This window comes from Onychomys torridus, chromosome 4 (genome assembly GCF_903995425.1).
Source record: "Onychomys torridus chromosome 4, mOncTor1.1, whole genome shotgun sequence".
NCBI lineage: Eukaryota > Metazoa > Chordata > Mammalia > Rodentia > Cricetidae > Onychomys > Onychomys torridus.
Window position 1 is genome coordinate 63,610,404 of NC_050446.1, and position 27,864 is coordinate 63,638,267.

At 35.2% G+C, this 27,864-nt stretch overlaps 2 protein-coding genes and 2 pseudogenes across 2 annotated transcripts; all 4 read left to right on the forward strand.

Annotated features, from left to right (window-relative positions):
- Positions 1-4,128: 4,128 nt before the first annotated feature.
- Positions 4,129-5,073, forward strand: LOC118581264 (olfactory receptor-like protein OLF1). Its single transcript, XM_036183280.1, has one exon. It carries the CDS (start codon positions 4,129-4,131, stop codon positions 5,071-5,073), a length of 945 nt encoding a protein of 314 aa, XP_036039173.1.
- Positions 5,074-11,933: 6,860 nt separating this feature from the next.
- On the forward strand, positions 11,934-12,852 carry LOC118581182 (annotated as a pseudogene).
- Positions 12,853-16,633: 3,781 nt separating this feature from the next.
- LOC118581798 lies at positions 16,634-17,835 on the forward strand (annotated as a pseudogene).
- Positions 17,836-22,499: 4,664 nt separating this feature from the next.
- Positions 22,500-23,444, forward strand: LOC118582747 (olfactory receptor 5W2-like). The gene has a single exon (XM_036185826.1). It carries the CDS (start codon positions 22,500-22,502, stop codon positions 23,442-23,444), a length of 945 nt encoding a protein of 314 aa, XP_036041719.1.
- Positions 23,445-27,864: the final 4,420 nt, after the last annotated feature.

Sequence of the window (27,864 nt, forward strand, 5' to 3'; positions counted from 1 at the left end):
TTGTTCTTGGCAATGTTTACATAAGAGCTTCTGTGTGCATCCTCAATGTAAAGAAACAATTATGAATTTACAGTATTGATATTTACAGTAACATTTTTACTTTTACTTGTGATAGTTTATATAGTTTAGTCATAAAGATTGAAATCTTAAATATTTTGCAAATTATAAAGAACTTTTACTTATAAAAACTTTTTGTAAGATTTCAAGTTATTGCTGGGCAGTAGTGGTGCATGCCTTTAATCCCAGCACTCAGGAGTCAGAGGCAGAGGCAGGAGGATCTCTGAGATTTCGATGCCACCTTGTTCTACAGAGCTAGTTCCAGGACAGGGTCTGAAGCTACACAGAGAAATCCTCTCTCAAAACAAACAAACAAACAAAAAGACTCCAAGTTATTAAAATTAATCCCAGGACTAGGGATCTACATCATTGTTAAAGCATACCTTTCTATCATGCTTAAATCCCTAAAGTTAAATCCCACCCCTGATGAGTAAACTAAAGGGAACAGCCCAAATATTACTGAGAGTGATAATTACTCTTTAGATAATTAACAGTAGCAGTATTTCTCCAGTAATCACCAGTCTATTTAGAGGAACACATATCCCAGTGGCAGTGATGTCATTGGGGAGCCCCAAGATCCCTTGGAAAGAAACATATGGGAGCTCAGTGATTAGACCCCCAATGGTTTGAGAGAAGTAAAAACCCTTAATTCTTCTGTGAAATTATTCATTTCGTCTACAGGAAACAGCCCTTTCCTTGGTAAGTAACATTTGTGGGGAGTTAGATGGATGTTCATTGCACAAAAATTATGTTTTTTGGATCTCAGCTAATTGTGGACTTCAGCTAAAAAAAGATGACTCATGGCAACAGAGGTATGAAAATATACTTATAAATTGCTTTTTTCAACACAAGTAATTTATTCCCACATTTTCTGACAATTGTGTAATAATCTGTAGCATCTTTGTATAAATAAGAAAAAATACCCATGCTATCTGATAATTTGAAATACTTTGTTATAATTGAACATATTTGCTAGAAGTGTGGGAAAATTTTGTTATTTTTTTTAAATTACAAAAAAAAGAGAACATTTCATTTTAAGTATTGTGAACATATTTTGATGATCCATTTTCTTCATAAAATAATGACAGCACAAATGTAAGCTTTTATAAGTATTTTCTGTAGCAAGTACTCTGATATTATTTTTAAGCACTCAGCTGTGGCATGGGGAGCGGTTTCTCTTATTATAAGAGAAATGTTATCAAGATCAATGTACTCACACAGTGTGTAAATACCCACTAAGTTCCTATACAAGTTTTTTAAAGCATCAAATTTTAGTTAAAAGCTTATGTTGTAAAATTTTTGTTCTTAAGCTTTTAGTATCTTTTATCTTCTTAGACTACCACAAGGCACATTTTACACAAGTTTCTAAGAGTAGCTGCCATGGTTTTTTAGGAAATGAGAAAATATTTCCTGCTCTTCAGCTTGTCTCAATGTGATCAAACTATGAACTCTTAACAACCCTAATGACTGTGTCTTCTCCCTGTCTTTGACTAAAAACACATTTCAATTTAAATCATGCCTGTTAACTCCTAGTCAAATGTCTTTGTGTGTTAATCTTAGCATCTACCTCACATTTGTTATGAATGGGAAGGCAGGTGTTTTTTTGTTTTGTTTTTGTTTGTGTGTGTGTGTGTGTGTGTGTGTGTGTGTGTGTGTGTGTCTGTGAAACTAATACATTAAACAACTTTAGGGTCAGATTACGCATCTTAATTTTGTCTCAATTTCCCCTTTAAACTCAAATGTTATATTTCTTCTTGGTCCCATCTATAAGACAGGGCTTACAATGTCAAAAAGTCTTACATATCTTCTTAAGTTGTTTTGGTGACAATTCAATTAGCTACAGCAAAAACACTTAACAATTCTGTGTTATACTTGAGAAGTCTTAAATAGCTAGTAGTTACTGTTGGTAAATCTGTGTAAGCATAACTAAAATACAGTTTTCTCCATATTATTCTGTCTAAAGAGCAATGAATGAAGAAGATATCTGGAAAGTGGATGGACCAAGAGATTATAGATAGACAGATGGACAGATGACCAATGGACAGACAGACAGATAGATGGGTAAATAAGTAGATAGACAATTCTGTAATTGAATACAGAACCACTGAAGGATATTTCATAGTTGCCTTATAGATTATAATGTTTGCTAAATTACACCAAGTTGTATAATATATATATAATATATATATAAACAGATTCTGACTTACTTCACACTAACAAAAAAGTAATGTCTTGGCTAATATCTTGATACTTCAAAAGCAGACAGAAAATAAGAAATAATTTCCACTATCCTGATAGCATGTGACACACCTTTACACTCTGTTGAGAGATAGGATTTGACATAACTTTACACTCTCTGTTGATAAACATGTTTTGAGCATATCCTTCTGATAATCACCCAACTGGGCTTTGATGTACACATGTTATAGGGATGTTTTAATCCTTAAATTTGGAAGAAATCATCCTCATTATCAACACGAGTTTAGCAAATTTTATTGTAAAAAATGAATGATGTAGAAACAGTTATGTTTCCTTTTATCCATCTCTCAGACAACATAAATATCGTCATTGAATACTTTGTTCTTCTGTTTTATGTTCTTCAAAACAATTTTGAAGATTAAGTACTGATTTCCTGTACTTAAAAATTGAATTAAGTGAAATAATTCAAATACTTCATGTTATACCACTTAAGTACCCCGAGAGCACAGAAATTCTGACTTACTTCTCAGATACAAGGTGAAGTTGTTTCATAGTACAATAAAATTGTCAGCTATTTTTGTTACTTGTTTTTATTCATGAGAGTCCCAGACAATTTAAAGTTATTAGAAATTAATTAATGACCAAATGTTGCAATACTGTATTCAGTCACGTACTTGATATTTAGTTGGTATTGCTTTTAAGCAAACATTATTTACTGAAGGTTAAAAAAAATGACCAACATTATCAGCTTTTTTTAAATGCAGGGAAAACTTAAGGAATTATCCTAAATATTATTTTACTGAAACATACTCAGCTTCCAGTTCTTGAAAGTTGATTTAATTTCATTAATGAGATTTCTCTGTCTTGTAGTAGGAAAACATATGTTGGTTTTTGTTATACAACTATATCAACACTTAAGAAGGAAACCCATGTGTCTCAGTTAGAATTACTATTGCTGTAATGAATCACCATGTTCAAAGCAACTTGGGGAAGTACAGATTTATTTAGCTTACACTTCACATTATTGGTCATTGTCAAAGGAAGTCAGGGCAGGAACTCAAACAGGGCAGGACCCTGGAGGGCAGGAGCTGATGCATGACCATAGAGGGGTGTGCTTTGTTGGCTTGCCCATCATGGCTTGCTCAGACAGTTTCTTACAGAACCCAGGACCACCAGGCATGGAGTAGTTAATTAATTATGCCAAAGTTAATCATTAATTTTAAAAAAAAATGCCTCATAGCCTTGTTTATAGTCTAATCTTATGGATTAGGAATTTTCTCAGTTGAGGATCTTCCCTCCTGTACAATGACGCTAGCTTATGTCAGGATGACATAAATCTAGTCAGCACATCATGCCTGTATCTTAAATCTTGCATGGCAAAGAAGAAAAAAAAAATAAGCAGACTATTCTAAATTCCTGTTACCAAAAAAAATGAGATATCAATTTATATGAATTTAAATAAAAAATAATTTTTCTTTTAACATAGAGCTTTCATCAACAACATCTTCATTCTTTTAATTAGATACTCTATTACATTTGAGTGCCGAAATGTAAACAAAAACATGCATTGATACAATGTAGTACAGAAAAAGTCAATAGTCCTGTGCCAGTAGGAGTGGTGAATAAAAATAGCACAAGGTAACCTTCAGTTCTGGCATCTACTAAAGTCTGGAATGTCTCCCAAGTACTGTGTTTGGAAACAGTTTGAGCATAAACCTTTGTTTATTTAACTAGCATTTATTTAAAAAGGGAATAAGTTTATTCTGAATTATCTCATACTTTCTACCTGTATCACTTTTTTCAGCCTTTACAGTTCTCAAAAAGAAAAAGGAAAAACAAAACAAAACAAAACAAAAAACCAACTATACCTGCATGGAATTTATAAATGGAAATTACACCTTGGTCACCGAATTCATCTTGTTAGGTTTTCCAACACGGCCTGAACTCCAGGTTGTCTTATTCCTTGTGTTTCTGACATTGTATTGCATGATTTTAGTGGGGAATATTGGCTTGATGTTTTTAATTAGGACAGACCCACACCTTCAAACGCCTATGTACTTTTTCCTCAGCAACCTTTCCTTTGTAGATCTTTGTTATTCTTCAGTCATTGTTCCCAACATGCTTGTCAATTTCTTCTCAGCAAAGAAAACTATTTCTTACCTTGGCTGTGCCCTTCAGTTTTATTTCTTTTGTACATTTGCGGATACTGAATCCTTTATCTTGGCTGCCATGGCCTATGACCGCTATGTTGCCATCTGCAATCCTTTGTTGTACACAGTGGCAATGTCCAGGAACCTCTGCATATGGTTGATTGTGCTGTCATATGTTGGTGGCAACATGAGTTCCCTGGTTCACACGTCTTTTGCCTTTATTCTGAAATATTGTGACAAAAATGTCATCAATCATTTCTTCTGTGACCTCCCTCCTCTTCTGAAGCTTTCCTGCACGGACACATCCATTAATGAGTGGCTGCTTTCCACATATGGGAGTTCTGTGGAGGTCATCTGTTTCTTCATCATCATTATCTCCTACTTCTACATCCTTCTCTCAGTCCTGAAGATCCGTTCTACAAGTGGAAGGAAGAAAACCTTCTCCACATGTGCCTCTCATCTCACTTCTGTGGCCATCTATCAGGGCACACTTCTCTTCATTTATTCTCGGCCCAGCTCCCTCTATTCCCCCAATACTGATAAAATCATCTCAGTGTTCTACACCATTATCATCCCAGTGCTCAACCCATTGATTTACAGTCTGAGAAATAAAGATGTAAAAGATGCCACCAAGAGAGCTCTAAGATCTAAGGTACAATCTCCATGACAAGTACCACTTAAAATTCACCTAACTCCAACTACAGATGCCAACAAGGGAACTTGCAGCAACATCAACAGCAAATGTACAAGTATTGGACTGGCACAACTATTCAAACTCTTGTTTAATAACACAGCCAAATGTAATTCATAATAACATTACATGGTATACTTTAAATACTTCAAAGTGAAGCTTGGTGTGACATGATACTTTTGTAATTCCAAAGTTCAGAAGGTAAAGGCAGAAGTAAAAGTATCATTGTGTAATCTGAGGTTATTTCCTCCTCTCCCTTCCTCTCCTCTCCTTTGCTTTTCTATCCTTTCCCCTCTTTTCCTCCCCTCCTTTCTGAGGATTAGTGCAGCCTGCCTATAGAGTGTACAAGGTCTAAAAGATAGCTCTTTACCTAAGGCAGAGCAAGCTAAATGATCCAAGTTCGGTTACCAGAAGGAACAAATCAAGACCTGCAAATAATGACATTTGACCTCCACACATGTACTGTGGCTCATGTATGTCCAGAAATGTGCATATACATAAAACACACACACACACATAAGAAAGAAAGGATGAAAAGATGTAAGGAGGAAGAAAGGAATTAATGAATGAAAGAAGAAAGGAAAGGAGAAAAGGATGGAAAAAATAGAGAAAGAAAGAAAATTAAAATTCACTGTAAAAATAAACAAAAATACTATTTAGGTGTTTTGCATTCTTAAGCATTCCACATCCCAGAAATGCAAATTAAATTTATCTTGAGATTTCATTTCAATCCAAATATTGATTATTATCAGAAAAAAATAAATGCCTGTGAGAATGTGGGGAAAGGAAAAAAAATTATTAATTATTTGTAGGATCATAAATTGGTACAATCACCACAGAAAATGGGTAAGTTTCTGAAAAAGCTAAGACCAGAGAACTAGGATATGACTCATAACATTCATGGGCATATACCTAAAGGCCTACAGTATGCTGCACATGTATATTACTGTTGCTTATTTATAAACATTGAAAGATGCAATCAAGATACATGCCCCTTAGGGGAAGAATAGATACTGAAAATAGTGTGCATATACAGCATAGAATTTTATTTTACTGTATAGAAAAATAGAATATTGAATTTATGAAGAAAATAAATTGGTCTGGAAATTACCATAAAATGGGAGGTAATGTGGACTCATAAATTTGAATACTACATGTTCTCACTTTTAAGCAGTTTCTAGCTTTTAATTGTGGTATCCTTGTATATGTAGAGATCATTAAAATAAATGGAGGAAAAGGTTTTAAATAATGAGGGACAGATAAAAGAATGCATGTGACTTTAAAATGGAAAGGGGCTACTGAGGTAGAAAGGCATGAGTTTCCCAGAAATTGGGAAAAAAAAAGTCAGGGATGATGAAGAAAATCAAATTACGTGTGAACATATCATAATGATACCTAAGATATGTATGTTCACTCAAAGTCAAACATCAAAAATTCTGCACCCTCACCCTCTCTGGAAGGAATTTGGAACTAGATTGGGGAAGAATGTGTAAGAGTTTGAAATATTTGTATGAAAAGCATTTTCCTGTAAACAGCTTAGTGGACCATTCTATCATGAGCTTAGAAGAGAAGAATATCCAAATAAATTCAGACAGTGGTGGCCCACCCAGCTAGTGAGTTTTCAGAAAAGAACAGGAATTCTATGAGGAAGTGCCATGGGGACCAGTCATGTCACATTTTGACCAAGAGCCTGGCTTCAGTCTGACCACGTCCTGAAACTGGAATAAAGCTGAGTTCAGAGATGATGAAGTAGCTTTCAAGGTGGAACTGCCAGAAACAGGAGTGAGTAGTAGAGAAAGATCAACACCAACACAGAAATGGTCTGTACTGCACCAGACCAAGATCAGTGTACTCAGAGAACTTCCCATTCTTGAAGTCTCTATTGTGTAGACATTCAGGCTCATTGGAATGAAGAAAGTCCAAGATGGAGGGGCTTCCTCTTCCTGGAAAGAAATTTCCTAGGAAATTGTTCCTCCAGTTTCATCACACAGAGGCTGATACAACTATGGTTCACTGAAGGCAAGTGCTAGTCTAAAACGCATTAAGGTATTCATGGAGGAACTAGGGCTGGGTAATGTTTGGCTGGGCCCTAACAGAAAGCATGAATACATGTTGTGTGTGTGTGTGTGTGTGTGTGTGTGTGTGTGTGTGTGTGTGCGTGTGTGTGTGTAAAATAAACTTGACACAACATATATCAAGTCACCAAGGAAGATAGACCATCAATTGAAGAAGTGTCCAGTTCAGATTATCTATGTCCACGTCTATAAGAGACTGTACTGAGTGATGTCAGTGTGAGAGTTCCAATCCCTTAGAATGCTGACTGAGCATGAGACAGAGAGTAAGCCACTAAGTAACTTTTCTCTGTGCTTTAGGCTATAGTTCCTATTTGGGTTCCTGCTTTGAATTCCCATAATGTGGGACTATGACCTGGAAGTATATTCTGAAATGAACCCTTCTCTCCTATCAGTTACTTTCAGACAGTGTGCTTTAACACAGCCACAGAGAACAAACTAGGACAGAAGTTAAGAAAAAGGTTATGTAAATTCTCAGAGGTCCTAGGATATTGAAGAGACCTGGACTGTGGAACATAGGCTGGCTTCAGGCTCCAGACAGCATTTCAGGCTTCAGGTACAGAGGTGAAGGAGATACCTAAGTTCTTTGTCTCCCAGAAAAATATATCATGAATCCCAGGCACTAGACGTGGAGCTAAAGGATTTGGCATTTGATCTTGGTATATTTGTTTGTTTCTTTTTTAATTTTCTGGTTTTTTTTTCATTCTCTGATAAGCCCTCATTGTTCTAGTTTGTAGTAGAAATGTTTACTCTGTGGCATTATGTGTTGGAAGTATATAACTTTTTCTCTGTTCTTGATAATTTTTCCCTGCATCAAATTTACAGTTCAGAGTTTTAAAACTTTAAAGTGTATAAATTGTTAATGAATATGGAGCTTTTTGATGTTTCATTGACTATATTTTACATTGTAAAACTGTCACAAGGCTATGAAAACAAGTGATGGAAAGCTATCTTAAATTTGTTAGGTTAACAATGATAGGGATTGCAATGGCTATTTTTGCCAACATGAAAGGACCTAGAATCACCTAGGATATAAACCCTTGAGTATAATATACCCTGATAAAGAGAGTGACATGAAAATAAAATTATAAGTTGATGTCTCTCATTAATGTAGATTTGAAAAATTCCTAAAGATTTGCAAATTTTATTAAATCCTTAATTAAATCTATCTTAATCTTCATCTAGGAGGATTTATTTATGGAATGCAAAATTAGTTCAGCACACAGATGTCTACAAGTGAGTTATATTAACAATTACAGAAATAGACAATAAAGATCATTTCAATAAATTTAGGTATAGAAATCTACTGATGGACCAGCCCGATTCCTTCTTAAGATGAGAAGCCATCTTATTACAAAGGTCAAAATAAGTTTCTATTTACTGTAAAACTTGTTCCTTTTTCCTGGAATTTGACTTGTTCCACATCCTGACTATGACTTGATGACTTGACCTCTACCCTTTACAAAACCATAAGTCATCCTGCCAAGTAATTTTAAACTGCTGTCCACTTCTGAATTTTGCTTGCCAAGTTCCTATATTTCCAAATCCTTCTGGAAACCACCAGTTTATGGTTTTTCACTATTAAAAGAGCCTAGAATGTTAACGCTTAGCTCATCTTTTGTACTCCACTTTAGGGCAAGACGGCTGCTGGACTGGCTTTGTTGGGCACATCCTTAAAACTTCTTTAGTTACACCAAAATTTGGGCTGATGGTCTTTACTCTAATTCAGTGAGATTAACACTACAGATGTCATTTAACATATTATTAATATATAGAGCTAAAGTAATACCGTCTTCATATACGCAAATAAGGATCTGAGAAATTGCATTTTCAGTAGGTTAGCTATTGAAGGAATGATTGTCAGACAAAAAAGATCATATATCAGTTCAATAAAAACCATACTTAAAATCAGAATCCAGAAAAGAACTAAATGGTTTTCAAGGAAGCTAAGTTTCAGTACATCAATGTCCACTCTAAACTACTTTTTATTTCAAAACAATTTTCTGCAAGTTCAGCCAATACATTAATTATAAAGGATGAAGTGAAATTAGATCTGTTCACTAAAAGCACGATCATTCCAGGGTGATGAAAATGTTCTGGAATCGATAGTGACAGTATCTTTATAACCTTATGAATATTCTAAAAAGAGATGTGAATTGTAAAATGCTATTTTTAAAGGATAGATATTATGGAGGCTGCAGAGATGGCACTTGCTCTCCTGCAGTGGACTTGTCTGTAATTCCTTGCACCCAAATGGTAGGTAACAAACTCATGTAACTTTGTTTATGAGAGATCCAAAGCCATCTTCTGCCCTATGTTGGCAACATGTGCTCATGTAGTACACATAAACTGCTACAGAAAAAATAATAATACACATTAAACACAAATAAATTAATTTTTAAAAAAGAATAGTTGTATTCCTGAATAAGACAATAAAGGAAATATTTTAATATGGAGAAGAAATGTACAAGAAAAGGGAGATGGGACCTTAAAGTTTGAGCTATTAGCTTTCCATTTAGGGTAAGGAAAATTTAGATTTTTAATATACATTGTAGAATCCTTACTGAAATAGAAAAAGTAATGAAGGTAGCAAACACTTCAAGCTACACATTTTCTAATGATTGTGATGTATTTACAGAGAAGACTATAGAAGAAAAAAATAATTGGTCATGCCAAAGTCATGTGAAAATTATTTCACAACCTTCAGTCACAAATGACATTTAGCATAATAATATATCACCATCAAAGCATGAGACACCAAAGAATTATTCTTCTCAGGTAGATTCCTACATCTCTGTTTTTTTTATTTTTTCCCCAAAAAGGGTGAAGCAAAACAATTTCAATTTTACCTCTTGAGAAACAGATTTTTCTGTTGTGAAATAATCCTTCTGTACACTGTGAAGATGTGTCTTTGCGAAGGCATCTTATGATTGATTTATTAAAGAGGTAAATGGCTAATAACTAGGCAGGAAGAGGTTAGCAGGACTTCTAGGCAGAGAGAAAGGAAGGAGATTTCTAGGCAGAGGAGAGATGCCAGAAGAGATGGACAAGAAGCAGGACATGCAGTAGGAGACTTAAAAGCCATTAGTATGTAAATTAATTGAAACTGGTTATTTTAAGTTATAAGAGCTAGTTAGAAATAAACCTAAGCTAAGACTGAGTTTTCATAATTAATAATAAGTCCCTGTGTCATGATTTGGGGGTGGCACTCCAAGAATGCCTGCTACAATTTTCAGTGATGATTTTATTGCCTGCTGAATTTAATAGATTACTAAATCTATTGAATGAAAATGATTTTTGAACAGAATCATGAGTTTCACAAAACTTCATAGTATCCACAAGAAAGCACCTTCATTAATTTCTTCTTGTCTTGCTGCATAAAAAAGTCCCTACTTCCTTTACAATTATACCTGCATGTGTGGATTTAAGTCATGTAAATATCAAGTAAGAACCTCTGGCTCATTGTGTCACAAATAATGCCTGCAATGTCAAGTGTTATGAAATATATTCCATATTTTTTACAAAATCTAAAATAGACAAACCATTGACATTCTAATGTTCACCTAAACAACTAAACATGTGTATGCACACATATATACATATACATGAAAATACCCACACATGCAAATGTAGTTTGGAACATTTATTGTGCTCCATCCTAGTTGCTTTTCTTCATTGAGAAGACAATACAAGTAGTGAATCCCAACTGTATTTGATAAATTCTTTTGATTGATGCTGTTCATTTTTAGCCATCCAATGGGTCAGAAGAACCATCCTTTGTTACCAGACTGCTCCTTCTTATTGGTAAGGAATACTATTACAAAACTAAATGTATTCAAAAAGCAAAAATGAAATAAAAGTTACCTTATGTCTCAGTAAATCCTGAAGTAATATAACATAGACCAAGAAAAATGCCTCACCTTTAAACCATTTGCACAAATTAAAAATATCAATCAGCACATTTTATATTTGTGTACATTTATGCATACATACATGTACAGACACACACACACACACACACACATATATATATATATATATATATATATATATATATATATATATATATCAAATATAATTAAGATGTGACTATCAATTTAAGAGTGAGTAGCATGGGAGTGGAGTGATAGAAAAACAAGGGTGTGGCTGGGGGGACGGAAAAGAAGGGAAAGTTATAAAACTTTAATTCAATTAAAAGCAATTAAAAGAAAAATAAAGTAAAACAGAAAAATAAGAGCCATCTTTGTTAGTAGTAAATATTTGTGTTCTATAATTCTATAACCATGTAAGCATATTTAGTTATTATTACAGCTATCAATCACTGATTGTTTCTAAGTCAATGAAATCTTTTTCAGCTCATGTGATCTTCCAGGGATAAAATACCCAAACTAACTGAGCAGTTAATATCTTAAGGAATAGAAGTAATATCCTCTTTATGTAAGTCTGTCTTTCTTATACCTGTGTTTATATCATATTATTAAAAGTCATATGAGAAAAAATGTAACCAAATCTATTTCTTGCAATAAGAAAAGTAGATCTTATGTGCATTACAGAATGGGCAGAAAGTCATGGATACTGGCCATAATATATTATTAATAAATAGACTAAGAAAAGGTTTCAAAAAAAGAATCAGTACTGAGAAATTTTAATAGTACAAAATACATGAGAAAGAAATCAACTGTGTTCTACCTCAAAAAAACATTGTTCATATCCAGCAGTTTAACTGCATTTGTAATTTCTTCTAATTAGAGATAGGAAGAAAGAATGGATATAAAAAATTGTTCCTTGAACGAATTAATTTGGAGGGAGTTACCAATAATGCTGAGATGAAAGGTAGGGTGCTTGCCAAATTTCTACTTATCAATCTTCTGGGGGAATTTTGCTATGGTCATTTTGATCAGAATGGATCCCCAGCTCCACACACCTGTGTACTTTTTCCAGAGCCACCTCTCTTTCTGTGATCTCTTCTATTTCACTGCAATTGGTCCCAAGATGCTGGTAAATGTACTTGGCAAGAACAATTCAATTTCTTTCTGGGGCTGTGCTAGCCATTTCTTCAGTTGCTCCACTTTTGAAGATTCTGAGTGTGTACTGCTGGCAGTGATTATCTTTGAGAGGTACCAGGCCATTAGCAACCCCTTGCTCTACACAGCAAACATGTCCAGCCAGTTGTGTTTCATGCTTATTGCTAGGGTTTATCATGTGGGAACATCAGATTGCATTGGTACACACAACATTGACATTCTGTTTATGTTTCTGTAGATCCAACAAGATCAACAGCTTCTGTTATTTACCTCCACTTTACCTCCTCTCCTGCTCAGATACTGAAGTGAATGAGCTGGCATTATTCGTTATTTATGGTTTCCTTAATCTGAGCATCATCTCAGGGGTCCTTATTTATTTTTCTTACTGTTATATCATCTCATCGGTCTTAAAAATCCACTGTGCTGAAGAAGGTTCAAAGATTCCTCTACTTGCACATCTCACCTGATCCTAGGTGCTTCCAGAGAACTGTATTCCTCACAGATTTTCAACATTGTTCTTCCTATTCCCTCAATCAAGACAAAATTACTTCTCATTTTACATCCTTGTGATTCCCATGATAAACTAGCTGATTTACAGTCTGTGGAACAAGTATGTGAAAGAGACCTTGAAGAAAATTAAAAACAAAAGATCGTTTTAAATATTTATTCAGCATCCACACAACATTTTTGTCATTCACTTGTATTTGTAACTACCTATTGTGTTTTCCAGAGTGGTCTTGAAGTTTTGTCTCAATCTAACATATCTGAAATTAAAAGACTAGCCCAGCAAACCAGTCTTTGCATTGTTTCTTTAAATTGAATTTGATTGTATCTACACAATTACTTTTTAAAAATCTTTTCATTTTGATGTTTTTTTTTATTTTTCATGTATCTCATTGAAACATTATTTTCATAAGCCAAACTTACACATACACACCAGTAAGCCCAGCATGGCATAGCAAGGGGCAAGAGGATTCTACATCAGAGGGAGACTAGGCTGCATAATTAGGCTCTAGATCAAAGACCGTGAGCATTATGTGTAGGTGCTTTCCTGTATTACTTATTTTTCTTTATTGTTGAATTATCTTTTATTTATGAACATAAGTGATATCAGTTAATGTAAGTCATAGACATAAAGTACTGTGAGCAAACAAATAACTTTTAATCAGTTTCAAAACTGTCATAGAATGAGTTCTGGGCAGAATAATTCATGAGGTAAATATTAAATCCTGTTTTCAGGAGACCAGCAACCTTGGATAAGAGACCCTGTCTTATATTAAAAGTTATGCACAATAAAGAAAGAAATGCATTTTAGACAGAACATCCTGCAGTTCCAAAACTATTATGGGCCAGTAGTCCATTTACTTTTTAGGTTCACAGATGTTCAAAATAGCTTAGAAAGAAAGGAATGAACTTTCATAAAGACTCTCATGTACTATATTGATATCATTTTTTTTCTTGGTACTGTCTCTTTTTTTTTCCCTGACCACTTCATTGTTTGGGTTAAATGTTCCCTTTGGAGGTTATGAATAATTGTGTTTAAAAGTCATTGGTAACTGTGACTCTATTTGTGTAAAATATTTGTATTCAGTATGAGGTTGTGAAAATCCTTTGCTCAAGGCCTGACTGCCTTATGTATGTTATAAACAACTGCATTGTCTATTTGACATAAAATATGGAAACAAATAAAAGCAATGATTACATATTAAAATGGTTATATCTATATAAATGCATAAACAGACAAGCAATTCGTACATGTTGTTATCTGTTTCAGCAAAACTGCAAGTGCAGATTCATTCATTAACACATATGATCAGAAAGTAATAAGACCTAAGATAGTTGTCATCATGCCGTGTAAATTCACTTGTAGTCAGAAACCAACTCTCTGTCAGTCACCTAGGTTTGCTTCATGCTATAAAATAATGGAAGGAAATGCTTTAAAATTGTTTAAAGTTGCAGCAAACTCCATGATCCTCAATTTTCTGAAATATGATGCAACTGTAGAAATTACACAATGAAGACCAGGACTATGGCACTTCTGAACTCAGCAGAAAATAATTTCTCAAACAACATGGGATGGAAACCTCAGACATGTAAGGGATAAATTGCTGTATTTACTACAAAATTCAAAATTGCAGACAGTAGATCAATTGTTTTTAAACAGGATTGCAATGGATGTCAGCTAATTAGGGTTGGTAATGATGCTCACTATTTAGTGTTCACCAGTTTCCCAGTAAAGGAATATTTTCATTATGGAAAATATATTTCCAATATACCTTCTAAGAAACATAATTTCTCTCTACATATATATGTAAAAGATTGTACAGGTGTTAATTCTTATTTGTAGTCCGTTTTCCTTTGTCCCACAGTTGGGACAAATTTCTTCCATTCACATCCCAAAGTTTCTTAGTCCCAAGGAAACACACAAAGACTATATTATTTACAAACTGGATGGCTTATAGCTCAAGCTTCTTGCTAGCTAGCTCTTATAAATTAACTGATTTCTATTTATCTATAAGTTGCCACGTGGCTTTGTGGCTTACCAGTACTTTCACATCATTCGTCTCCTGGCAGTGGCTCACAGTGTCTCCTCTGTTTCTCCATTCTTCTTCCTCTCTTTCCAGTTGGAATGTACTGCCTAACTTTATCTTGTCTCACCATTAGCCAAACAACTTTATTTATCAACCAATCAGGCAACACATATTCACAGCATACAGAAACATATCCCACAGCACTTATTATTTTATTATTAATTCAAAGCGGGTATCTGATTATAGCCTCCACTCACCTATCACTCATGATAGCATTCCCTTTGCCTTCCTAGTGCTTTGAGTACAGACTTGTATCATCACACTGTGCTCTGCCTAAGATTACATAATTTTAAAGAAACAATGAAGTTTTTAAAGCATAATTTGTATATAATATAAATTGAAGATCAATTCATAAAACTAATGTGTAACTTACATCTGGAATGACTCACTAGATTCTTTTTTCTTTATGGCACTAAGAGTATGGCCTTTTTCATAGAACATTTTTCTAACAAAAGACATAGCTCTCTCTCTCTCTCTCTCTCTCTCTCTCTCTCTCTCTCTCTCTCTGTGTGTGTGTGTGTGTGTGTGTGTGTGTGTGTGTGTTCTCTCATCTGTGTTCTTATTTGTTATATTTTACTTGTTCTTTTCTTCTTGTGTATTTGAGAAGGAACAAAATTCAAGCTGGTTATTCTTCTAGGAGTATGAATGTAATGTTGCTACTATCAGTATCCTGTGATTGCTTCACAGCACTCTGCTCTTTAGAAGTAGAAAGCTTTCTTGGAAGTAGGTGGTTTTCTAGCAGATAGAATTTTGTGGCATTTTATAACCAGGGCTACCATGAGATCCTTGGACTTAGATGCTTTTGTCTGACTTTATTACATTTTCTGACTTTATCACATCTGATGAGTAACCAGTAAAGCAACTTCTGGAGGCATTGCCATCCCTGACCTCAAGCTCTACTATAGAGCTACAGTAATAAAAACAGCTTGGTACTGGCATAAAAACAGACACATGGTCCAATGGAATTGAGTTGAAGATTCTGACATTAACCCACACATCTATGAACAACTGATTTTTGACAAAGAAGCCAAAATTCTATAATGGAAAGAAGAAAGCATCTTCAACAGATGGTGCTGACATAACTGGATGTCAACATGTAGAAGAATGAAAATAGATCCATATCTATAACTGTGCACAAAACTCAAGTCCAAGTAGATGAAAAACCTCAACATAAACCCAGTTACACTGAACCTGACAGAAGAAAAAGTAGGAAGTATCCTTGAAAACATAGGTACAGGAATATAATACCAGTAGCATAGATACTGAGATCAACAATTAATTAATAGGACCTTCTGAAACAGAAAAGCTTCTGTAAGGCAAAAGATGTGGTCAATAAGACAAAACGGTAGCCTACAGAATGGGAAAAGATCTTCATCAATCCTTTCCTAAAGAATTAAAATTAGTTTTAAGCAATATTGTGAAAGAATAAAGAAACATTTTTGATAGTTGATATACATTATACATTGGTGAAATGCATATAACTACAAATGGTTCAACTAAGAGACTGTTACAAAGGGTAAGGTAGAGGAGCTATGAAAAGCTTTTGACATGAACCTTGGGACTGTTTATAAACCAACCTGTTCCTGTACATCTACCCGCACATATACTAACACGTACATACACACATACACACACGCACACACACACACAGGCGGGCACTATATATATATATATATATATATATATATATATATATGTGTATATATATACATATACTAGGAGGATCACGAGTTCGAGACCAACCCAGGCTTTCCCGTCCTTGCACAGTGCCGTGCGCTGCTCCTCTTTCATTGCCTGGTCGCAGAAGGTCACTGCTGCTGTGGAGTGGACATTCAATTTTTGGGCCGTCATGGCTGGCTACAAGTATGTGAGCCCAGAGCAGCTGGCCGGCTTTGACAAATACAAGTACAGTGCTCTGGATACCAACCTGCTCTCTCTGTATGTCATGCATCCATTATAGAACACTATAGTGAAGGTATTTCCTACTTGGCTGGCTCCCAATCTTATAACCTTCTCTGGCTTTCTGCTGGTTGTATTCAATTTCCTACTTCTGACATACTTTGATCCTGACTTTTATGCTTGGGCACCAGGTCACAAGCACATACTTGATTGAGTTTGGATTGTCGTGGGCGTCCTCAACTTTGTAGCCTACACTCTAGATGGAGTGGATGGAAAACGGGCATGCAGAACCAATTCCAGCACCGCTTTAGGGGAGCTTTTTGACCATGGCCTGGATAGTTGGTCATGTGTTTACTTTGTTGTGACTGTGTATTCCATCTTTGGAGACGGACCGACTGGCATCAGTGTTTTCGTCCTTTACCTCCTGCTCTGGGTAGTTCTGTTTTCTTTCATCCTGTCTCACTGGGAAAAGTATAACACAGGCATTCTTTTCCGGCTCTGGGGCTATGACATTAGCCAAGTGACTAATTCTTTTGGCTAAATAGTGACTGCAGTGGTGGGAATTCAGGCCTGGTATGAATCTTTCCTGTTTAATTTCTTATATAGAGACCTATTCACTGCAATGACTATTGGCTGTGCATTATGTGAGACTCTTCCAATGAGTTTATTAAACTTTTTTAGAAGTTATAAAAGCAACACCCTGAAGCACAGTTCCGTTTAAGAAGCCATGGTCCCTCTCTTCTGTCCGTGTTTGCTCTTCATTTTGTCTACAGTGTGGATCCTCCGCTCTCCTTCAAATATTTCAGAAATCCACCCTAGAATATTCTACTTCATGGTTGGAACAGCTTTTGCCAATATTACAAGTAAGCTATCGTTTGCCAAATGAGCAGCACAAGGTGCCCGACACTGAACTGCCTGCTGCTTCCTCTCTTCCTGGTTGTGACCACAGTGCGTGTGGGTGCGGCAGCCTCCCACCTGTTTTATTGTTATCAATATCATTTAAACTTGCCCAAATCCATAAGGAAACAGAAAAACATATCGGCACTATGTATACATAAAGTATACTATATAGGTATCAAATCTCAAAGGTTAAGGAATAGAGAAAAAAAATGGAACACAAATTTGCCCACAAACAATGAACAATTGACCTAGAAAACACTGCGATGGTTTAGATCAGCTTAGTGTAAAGGTAAATAGGTAGAGGCTTAAGCCCTAGGGCATTTGTGCTCAGAATTGCCATGGGTCATTTGAGGAGTCTAATGAAAGGTCTTGTAGTCTTTGAGTATACTGAACCAGTCTCTACTCTTTGTGCTCCTTGTTTATAAAGTCAACACTAGTTCTGCACATCCTCCAACTGCATTGTGATGCTTCACTTTGGCAGAATCCTAAGCTCATGATTTGCGTATTCACAGAGTTGAATTTACTTTGCTTAGAATACATTCATTCCAGAAATATGTCCCAAGCCTAGTCCATTTCTACTTTTTCTCTTTATTATCAACTTCAACTAAATTAAAATAGTTAATACATTTCAGCAATTATTTTTCAAATATTCAAACTAGAATATTTATACAATCAAAAAAAGCAGACAATTACATTCTGCATAAGGTTTTTGTGGTGGTTTGAATAAGAATGGCTCTGCAGAAGCAGCAATCCACAGCCAAGCACAAGGCCAAGCTCCCTGAGTCCAGTGGAAGAGAGGGAGGAGGGATTGTATGAGGAAGGGGGAGGGTGTCAAGATCATGATGGGGAAATCTACAGAGACAACTGAACCAAGCTTGTAGGAACTCAGGAACAACAGCTGTGGAATCTGCATGGGATGGAACTAAACCCTCTGCATACATGAGACAGATGTGTAACTTGATCTGTTTGAGGGGTCCCTGGCAATAGGATCAGGATCTATCCCTGATGTATGAGTTGGCTTTCTGGAGGCCATTACCTATGGTGGGATGCCTTGCTCACCCTTTATGCAGTGGGGAGGGGCTTGGTCCTGCCTCAGCTGAATGTACCATGCTTTGCTGACTCCCCATGGGAGGCCTTACCCTTTTGGAGGAAGGGAAGGGGGGGGGGGGGGGGTAATGATGCAGGGGAGTGGAAGAAGGAATGAGAGGCAGATCTGGGGTTGGTATGTAAAATGAATATAAAAATTGTTTTAAATAAAAAAAAATGATGGCTTCAATAAGTTCATGTATTTGAATAGTCATCAGGGAGTGACACTACTTGAGAAAAATTAAAAGATTAGGAGGTGTGGCTTTGTTGGAGTCAGTGTGGCCTTCTTGGAGGAAGGATGTCACTATGGGTTGGCTTTAAGTTTTCAAAAGCCCATGCCAGTCTCAATGTCTCATGTTCTCTCTATGTATCAGAATGAAGTACAGAGCTATGCTGGTCTGTATGCCACTGCGCTCTCCAACATGATAATTCTCTGAATCTCTAAGCAAGCCCCAATTAAATGCTTTCTTTATAAAAATTACCTTGGTCTTGGTCTCTTCCCAGCAACAGAACAGCGACTGGGACAGTGCAATGCTTTTAGCTGAGAAAAAAACAAGGAACTTCAAGAAAGAACATACTAAGTAAATAGAATTATGATATTACAAAATTAAGGTTGTGGGGGTCATTTATTTAGGGAAAAGACCACAACATCGCTGGAGCCATTGAAGTATTTCAGTGGTAAAAAGTGCTTGTTCTGCAAGCATGAAGAACTGAGTGTGAACCTCCTGCATCACTTAAAAAATTCTGAGTTCCTGTAACTCCACATTGTGGGACAGATGCAGGAATTCCTGAGAGCTCACTGTACAACCAGACTGGCCACAAATGGTAAGCTTTAGATTAAGTTAGAGACACTTAAACAGAAAATGATGTAGAGAGTGCTAAGTAGATATCTGACATCCTCCTCTGGTCTCAAATTTAAGTCAAGGGACAAACCCACAATCATAAACACACACACATACACACAAACAAAGGAGCATGCAATGCCAACTATGGAATGCACACGTTTTATTAGTAGTTCAAAGCAAGTATCTGATTATAGCCTCCACTCACCTAACACTCATGGAATTCACCCTTTACATTGACATTGACACCCATGATAATGAATCATTTAAATAGGCAGAGAGTAGCCAGAAAGCTCCAATAAATTGAATGCCCACCAGAGCTCCAATAAATTGAATGCCCACCAGAGAATAGATTTTTGTGTGTGTGTGCATGCACTCGTGTGTAGAATTTAGCCATGAAAAGAAACATATTCTGATGCATGCAAATAGAGTTTACATGAAAATGAGTCTGTTGCAAAGGTTACATTTTGCATAGTTAAAATTTTATCTTCTGTCCTAGATAGGCCGATGTTTATCATCAGAAATGTGTATTCCAGAGACTCCAGACAACTGAGAAGGGACGATGACTGCTAATCAGTATGAATTTATTACTTAAGTTTTAAGAAATTTCTGTAATTAGTGTTGGTGGCTCTACAACCAATGTATAACTGAAAACCAAATAAGTTTTTGCTTTGAAAGGGTGAATACTACACTATATCACTTTAGTAAGAAATAAAATAATTATGTCAAAGCTGAAATAGTCCTAAAATAATATAAAACTAAAAAGATAAAAATATGTAATACTACAGAGAGGGATGGGGCTGGTAGTGACAGATAATTGTTTGAGTTTTGTTAAATTTCTGCTTTGAATGGAAAAGTAAACCTTAGATTATATTTTATAGTTATGAAATAGTTAATAGTTTTTCTCCTATTTTGTATTACCTAATTTGATTACCATAATAAAGAATTAGCAGTGGACTTATGAAGTATAATCTAGACCCAGAATTGTAATTAATCACACCAAGGCCTGAGGGAAATGTCTTCAAAATCTGAAGTCCCAAAAGCCAGCTGGAAAGATAAAATGCTACATGCTTCATGCTCTGTGGCAGAGACCTGCTCAGCTAAGGTAGGTTCTAAATTTTCAGATCTCAACACAAAAGATACATATCCAAAAAGTCACCTTCATTCAAAAAGGTTTTGTAACAGTCATTTTTTAACCTTCTTACTTACTTAATATAGTTCATACGTTTTCATATTCAATGGCTGAACAAATTTCTTTGCAGAGAACTGGAAGAATGTATCTGAACTTAATAGTAGTAACAATAACATTTTATTTTAGTCTGGTTACATGACAAAGACTTTTTTTCCTATAAATGTGCAAATACATGCATGAACTTAATGCACTATTTACATCAAAAATTAGTGTAGAAAGAGAAAACCATTCAAATGGAGCTCCATGTGAGCATCTTACCATGACTTGTTAGGTTTAGAAAATCATTGAAGTGTTTTTCTCCCACATTGCAATTTTCACACACCATTAAGGACAGAGAGATACATCCAATCACAGAATAAAAAAATAAATAAATTACACACACATGAGAGAAAAACAAAGACAGAGAAAGAGAAAGGGATAGGGACAGAGACAGACACAGACAAAGTCAGAGACAGAGAAAGACAGACAGATGAATCCTATATTTTCCAGGAATATTTTTTGTCTACTGTCCAATTTCCAGAGATTTTGGAAGTTATTAAATGATATTTACATTCTGAACAGAACAGTTATCAGGATTCTGTCAATCTCCTGGATCTGTCATGTGCCCAAACACATACAGTCACAGAAGTTCTCTTTCTAATCCCGTGGAGTGACAAATCACAATGTTCTCTAGGGCAGTTGTCTCTACCAGCTCCATCCCTTTCTGTAGTATTACATATTTTTATCTTTTTAGTTTTATATTATTTTAGGACTATTTCAGCTTTGACATAATTATTTTATTTCTTACTAAAGTGATATAGTGTAGTATTCACCCTTTCAAAGCAAAAACTTATTTGGTTTTCAGTTATACAGTTGGTAAATGCTGATGGAGAAGTCCCTTACTGTTTCTGTGAGGACAATAACCTGGGCTAGTCAAATACCCAGGAGCCACCAGAGACACCCAGGGGCCCAGGAAGAGACCACATTAAGCTAGGTCTTCCTTCCTTTTCTGCCTCATATGCATTGCTATCAGAGAAAGCAGGGATTGGTGAGCTCCTTCAGTTACTGGTGTGTTTGAGAAGGACAGTTGTTGAGTGTGTAGGGGTAAAAGTTCCAGATCTTTCTGTTGATTTCCAATATTATATAAAATAGTTGATTTTAAAATCAAGCTTAAGGCAAATGCATGGAAATTTTGTTGTTGTTGTTCTGTTTTTATAGCATATGTCTTTGTTAAAAACACTCATCTGTGCGTAGGAGTCCCTTGACTGCTGAAAAGAGGTAAGAGGATAACTGGACCAGTTACAGTAACAAAAAAAGACTATTAAGATTATTCAATAACCTAGAGTATACTTCAATAACTGACAGAAAGTTCTTTTCAAAGCCATCATGATTTTTAGGGAAATAATGAGATGCTTTTTGTGTGACATGAATACTTCAATACACAGAAGGAGGTCTGTTATACTATCTGTAATGTCAGAGTTCTTTGATGTCATTTTGAAGTTAAAATCTTCTTTCAGCCAAATATACTCCATGCCAAGGAAACATGACTCACAGAAATTAGGGAGCTCGTCCCAAGCAACATGCTTCATGAATATCAAGGAAATGAGATCAAATTTTCTAAACAGACTAGCTGAGATGTTAGTTCTTACGTCTTTCAAGGAAAAAAAAGCAATGCATCTTTAAACTGACTTATGACTATCTTATAGAATAATAATAACTGAAGCCAATCATTTTATGTCTTACAGGTGCACTATTGATGTTCAGAAAGCAAAATACAAATTTCCTATCCTCTTGGACATTTTCCAAACAGTCTGGAAATGCAAAGAAGAATGGAGAGGGGAAATTGCTCTTCCTTTACTGAGTTCATCTTATTGGGAATTACTAACAACTCTGAGGTAAAAGTGGTTCTGTTCACAGTATTTCTACTGGTCTATTTTATCAACCTTGTGGGAAATTTTGGAATGATTTTTTTAATTAAAGTGGATCCCCAGCTACAAACTCCAATGTACTTTTTCCTCAGTAACCTCTCTTTCTGTGACCTCTGCTACTCCACAGCAGTTGGGCCCAAGATGCTGGTGGACATATTTGGCAATGACAAATCAATTCCTTTTTTTGGCTGTGCTCTACAGTTCTTCATTTCCTGTACATTTGTAGATTCTGAATGCATACTGCTGGCAGTGATGGCCTTTGACCGGTATCAAGCCATCAGAAACCCCTTACTCTACACAGTGAACATGTCCAGCAGGCTGTGTTCCTTGCTCATAGTTGGAGTTTACCTTGTAGGTATGGCAGATTCACTGATACACACAACACTGACATTCCATTTGTGTTTCTGTGGGTCTAATAAAATAGATCATTTCTTTTGTGATATCCCTCCAATCTTACTACTCTCCTGCTCAGACACACAAGTCAATGAACTGGCAATATTCACAATATTTGGGTTTATTGAGCTGAGCACCATTGCAGGAGTCCTTGTCTCCTATTGTTACATCATCTCATCAGTCTTGAAGATCCGTTCTGCTTCTGGGAGATTCAAAGCTTTCTCCACCTGTGCCTCTCACCTGACCACAGTTGCGATTTTCCAAGGAACTGTGCTCTTCATGTATTTCAGGCCAAGTTCCTCTTATTCTCTAGATCAAGACAAAATGAGCTCACTATTTTACACACTGGTGATTCCCATGCTGAACCCACTGATTTACAGCCTGAGGAACAAGGACGTGAAAGAAGCCCTAAAGAAACTAAAAATTAAAAGATGCTGTTAAATACCTATTTAAAATTCCCTACCTTTCTCATAGATGGTTATTTTGCTTTTCTAAAGTTATGTCATATGAAAAAATGACATTCATTCAATATTTATTTAAATTTACTTAATCAAATTAGTATTTATTTTAGTGCTAAATAATAGGATCTACAAATGCTATAGTTCATTCTTTTTTAAATATACACATGCCTATGTGTATGCATGTGTGATGTGTGTGCATATATTTTCAATCAGACATACATGTGTGAATGTATATACACCCATGTGCTGTTTTCCTCTTTCTTTTTCTCAGAACTTATGACTGAGTAACCCACCAAAATTATTTTATGAAGATTTGCAAAATATAATTTCTTAAAATTTAACAGATACACTCAACACTCTCTTAAATATTTTTGTTTTATCCCCGAGATAATCTTCTTTTCCTATTGTATCTCAGAGTCTCATTCTTGCTACCTATTTACCAATAATTCAAAATATATACTTTTGTCTAAACATAAAGCAATAATTAAGTATGTAACTAAAACTATACAATTATTATTGCACACACCACCCTCTATTTTGACACACTATTTTTCTTTTTGCCACTGAAAGAACTTTCCAAAGATAATGATATATGGCACACTTGTGTACAAGTTCAGTGCATTAGCATTGGGATTTTCACAGATAATTGATGTTAAGTATAAAGAGTCATTTTAAGGTATTCAAAAGGTCATTTTATATTTTAATTTTATGGAGAACAATTACTGGTGATCTTAATAACATAGTTAAAGTAGAATAATAATATTAAGGGACTCAAAATCAGGATGTTCTAGAATTAAGTAGATGTAGTAAGTGCTCTTACCATGAACTGGAGATTTTCCTTCTTCTGCCTCTCCCTGCTTTGGGAAAAGTCCTTAAAGATTAAGTGTTTCTTGTAGAGTTCAGAACTCTCTCTTTAATTGAAAAAAAACTCTGTTAGATGAAAATTAAGTTAGGTGATTTCTAGGATCTTTTCCAGGTGTCTCTTTTCTGTCTGGTATTCTCTGTGATTATAAATTATGACTATATTGCTATATAAACTTCATATTACTTGTAAAATTACTTTGCATAATAAAATTAGTGTTTGGTTTGGGTATGAAATAACTGCATTTAACAACTATTATGTCTTATCTGAAATAATGGCAACAGTGATGCCAGTGAGATAATATTAATTTCACAAAGCCAATCATTTTCAAATTTAGCCATGTAATAGCATGTTAACTGGATTTAGAAATTCTTGAGCACATAGCTGAAGTGTATATTTAAGGCTTTTAATGCTGAAGTAATTAAAACATAACCTTAGTGAAGCATTTGAATAACGTAGAAAAAGACTACAGCTCATTTTTTAACGAATTTAACTTTTAACAACAAACATAGATGAAATGTTCTATAGTCACTGCCAAATTGACTTGTAAAACCAAATGAAAGCATCTATTCTGTCTGAACACACCAGTACATAGTCTCCCCAAAACACAATTGCTATTTTTTTTTTCTGAGACAGAGTCTCTCTATTATGTAGCCTTGGCTGTTGTGGAACTCAATATGTAGACCAGAATGACCTAGACTGCAGAGCTTCACCTATCTCTGCCTCCCAAGTATTGGGATTAAAGAAATGATCCAACATGCCTGACACCATCTCTAGCTTCTACTCAAGGGGAAATAGTAATTAAACCCATTCTATAACATGCAAGAAATTTTTTCACACTGAACCAGTTGTGATAAAATAAAATTTCAAAATCTTAATATTATCACATATTACTCAAGAGTTAGGAAATACTGAAAGAAGCATGAAACTTGTAATGTGGGTTTTTAGTTATAATCTCCATATTGCAATCAGTCAGGTTTGCTTTATATCACAATCACAGGTAGTGTACTAACTACAAGACTTTGTGTACCTTTTTGTTAAACATTATCTTGAGATAAATTAATTTTCAGTCATATTTTGGAATGTTACACATTTATGAGAAAGTATCATCCCATAACATGGGGAAAGTTCATAAAAGCCATGTCACGTGCGATCTTGGAAAGGCAAATTAAGAGATATAACAGATTAATGATTGTTCAGTGCTGGAGAGTAGAAAGTAAAGGAAAGTGATAGGCTAATGGGTAATAATTTCTTCTCATGCTGATGAAGGATTTGTGGACTGGTGGTAGTGCTTGTGGTTAGTCTACCTGTATATCTTTATATATTGTTTGAATTTAACAATAAAGAAAGAAAATAAATTATCCCTAATGGTATTATATATAACATAACTAGGGATTTTATCACCATTGAAGATAGTAAAGCATCTGTAAGAAATTTTCTTTTACTAATATGAGTGTATTACATGATAAGAAGAGAGCATTGGATCCTTTGGAACTGGAGTTACAGGTGAATATGAGGTGACTTGAAGTGTGAACTGAACCTGGATCCTCTGAAAGAGCACCCAGTGATCTTTACCACTGAGTCATCACTAGACCCTGAATGGACAGTCTTACTCACAATTAAATTGATAGCACTATAACTCTTGAGTGGCATGATGATTGTATATAACCTTAACATAACATTTCACTGTAGGTATTGAGTGAAAACAGCAATTACAGATGTAGATGTAATGTCTTGTCTTATATATATATTATTAAATACCAGCTGCATCATGGTTAATAGAGAATCTTCCCCATGACTCTAAGCAGGTGTGATTTCAGTGGGCATCAACTGTACAATGGAACAGCCTTCTACAGCCCTTTACTCTATATAAATATTATAAATTTCTAGTTTTATAGCTGAAGTAAATAAAACACTATTCCCAAATACGTTGCCCACCCTCAAGCTTACTCTTATTTTTAATCAAAATATTTTGTCTATTTAGAAATCAGATTTATATGACATTTTAGTTGATTTAAAAGTATAAAAACATCAATCATTATCTTTATGTTCAGAAATGTATAGTTTAATACAACCTCTTCAGCATCTCATTAAATTAGAAAGATAATTATTTATTTTATTTTTAAGATTAAACCATAATTACAATATACCCTTTCCTTCCACCAAACACTTATATACCCCCTTACTCTCTTTCAAATTTATGGCACCTTTTCTCATTAATTGTTATTGCTTGCAAATATGTATATGTATATACATATATATCCCTAAATATAAACTATAATCTGCATAGTGATGTATATATAGCACATTTTTATCTGTACTTCTTGTGTGTGTGTGTGTGTGTGTGTGTGTGTGTGTGTGTGTGTGTGTGTGTGTTTATGTGTGAGACTTCAGGGTTGACCATTGGATATTGAATAACCAATTGGTGTGTTCTTTCCTGAGGAAAAATATTTCCCCTTCTCTCACTCATAAAGATAATTATCTTAACAGGCATTCATTTTGTTGCATAGCCATTAGAAACTTGTTGCAAACTTGATCTTTGAAGTTAAAAATTCTTCTATGTGATTTTAGGCACACATTTTTATACTATAAATAGTATCATTGGTAACACATAAGGAATGTAAATGTTTGGTGTGTGTTACTTGCATGCAATTTCTTACTTAGCTATGAAAATTTTGGAAGCCACCACTAACATAAGCTCCTTGACTGAACACATAGTACAGACACCGCCTGAATTTTATATTATCATAAGCTTTGGGCTGCTCTTCTGGTCACACAGAAGTTAAACTGACAGTAATATCATCAAGTTTTTCTTGAAGCTTGGTGTGGTCTTGTGATTAAATTCAACATGAGGACTTCTGTATGGAAACTCTGAATGTCATTTCTAGTTCTTATGAATCTAAAAGCAATGGGCATATGTCATCACTGTCCACTAATCTGCCTCTCCTTCGTAAGCTAAGGGAGGATGCAGACAGACTGGACTGAGTTACATGGAAATGGAAAGGAAGACTCATAGTGAAGTCCAAGAACTGTTCAAATGCCCAAACAGCCATAGAATGCAGGAATCTCAGTTGTCAATAAAAGAGGATAATCATTCTAAGTCAAAACATTGTATTTTACTTCATCGTAAAAAGCAGTTAGTTTATATAGAAGTAATAGACTATTAAAATAGTACTACAGTTTTAAATCTCATTTCAAAATAATCACCCCAGAACATGAGAGGTTGAGAATTTAAAAACCAAGAAGAAGAGGAGGAGGAAGCAAAAGAAGAAGGAGAAGGAGGAGAAGGAAGAGAAGGAAGAGGAGGAGGAGGAGGAGGAGGAGGAGGAGGAGGAGGAGGAGGAGGAGAAATCATATACATACAGTAATTGGGTGTTGTATCAAACTCTATAATTGTCCGACAAACTAGCTTATTTCAATTATAAAATTTAATGGGAAAGTAGCTGTTCCCCAGGGTAGAGAACCATTAGTACTTAAAGAATGGTCTTGGTTCTGAAACTAGAATATGCTGGAGAAAGCAGATAGACTCTGAAAAAAA

Bases quoted from the DNA above. Each gene is read 5' to 3' on its own strand.
- LOC118581264 (XM_036183280.1), top strand. From the start codon at position 4,129: ATGGAATTTATAAATGGAAATTACACCTTGGTCACCGAATTCATCTTG.
- LOC118582747 (XM_036185826.1), top strand. From the start codon at position 22,500: ATGCAAAGAAGAATGGAGAGGGGAAATTGCTCTTCCTTTACTGAGTTC.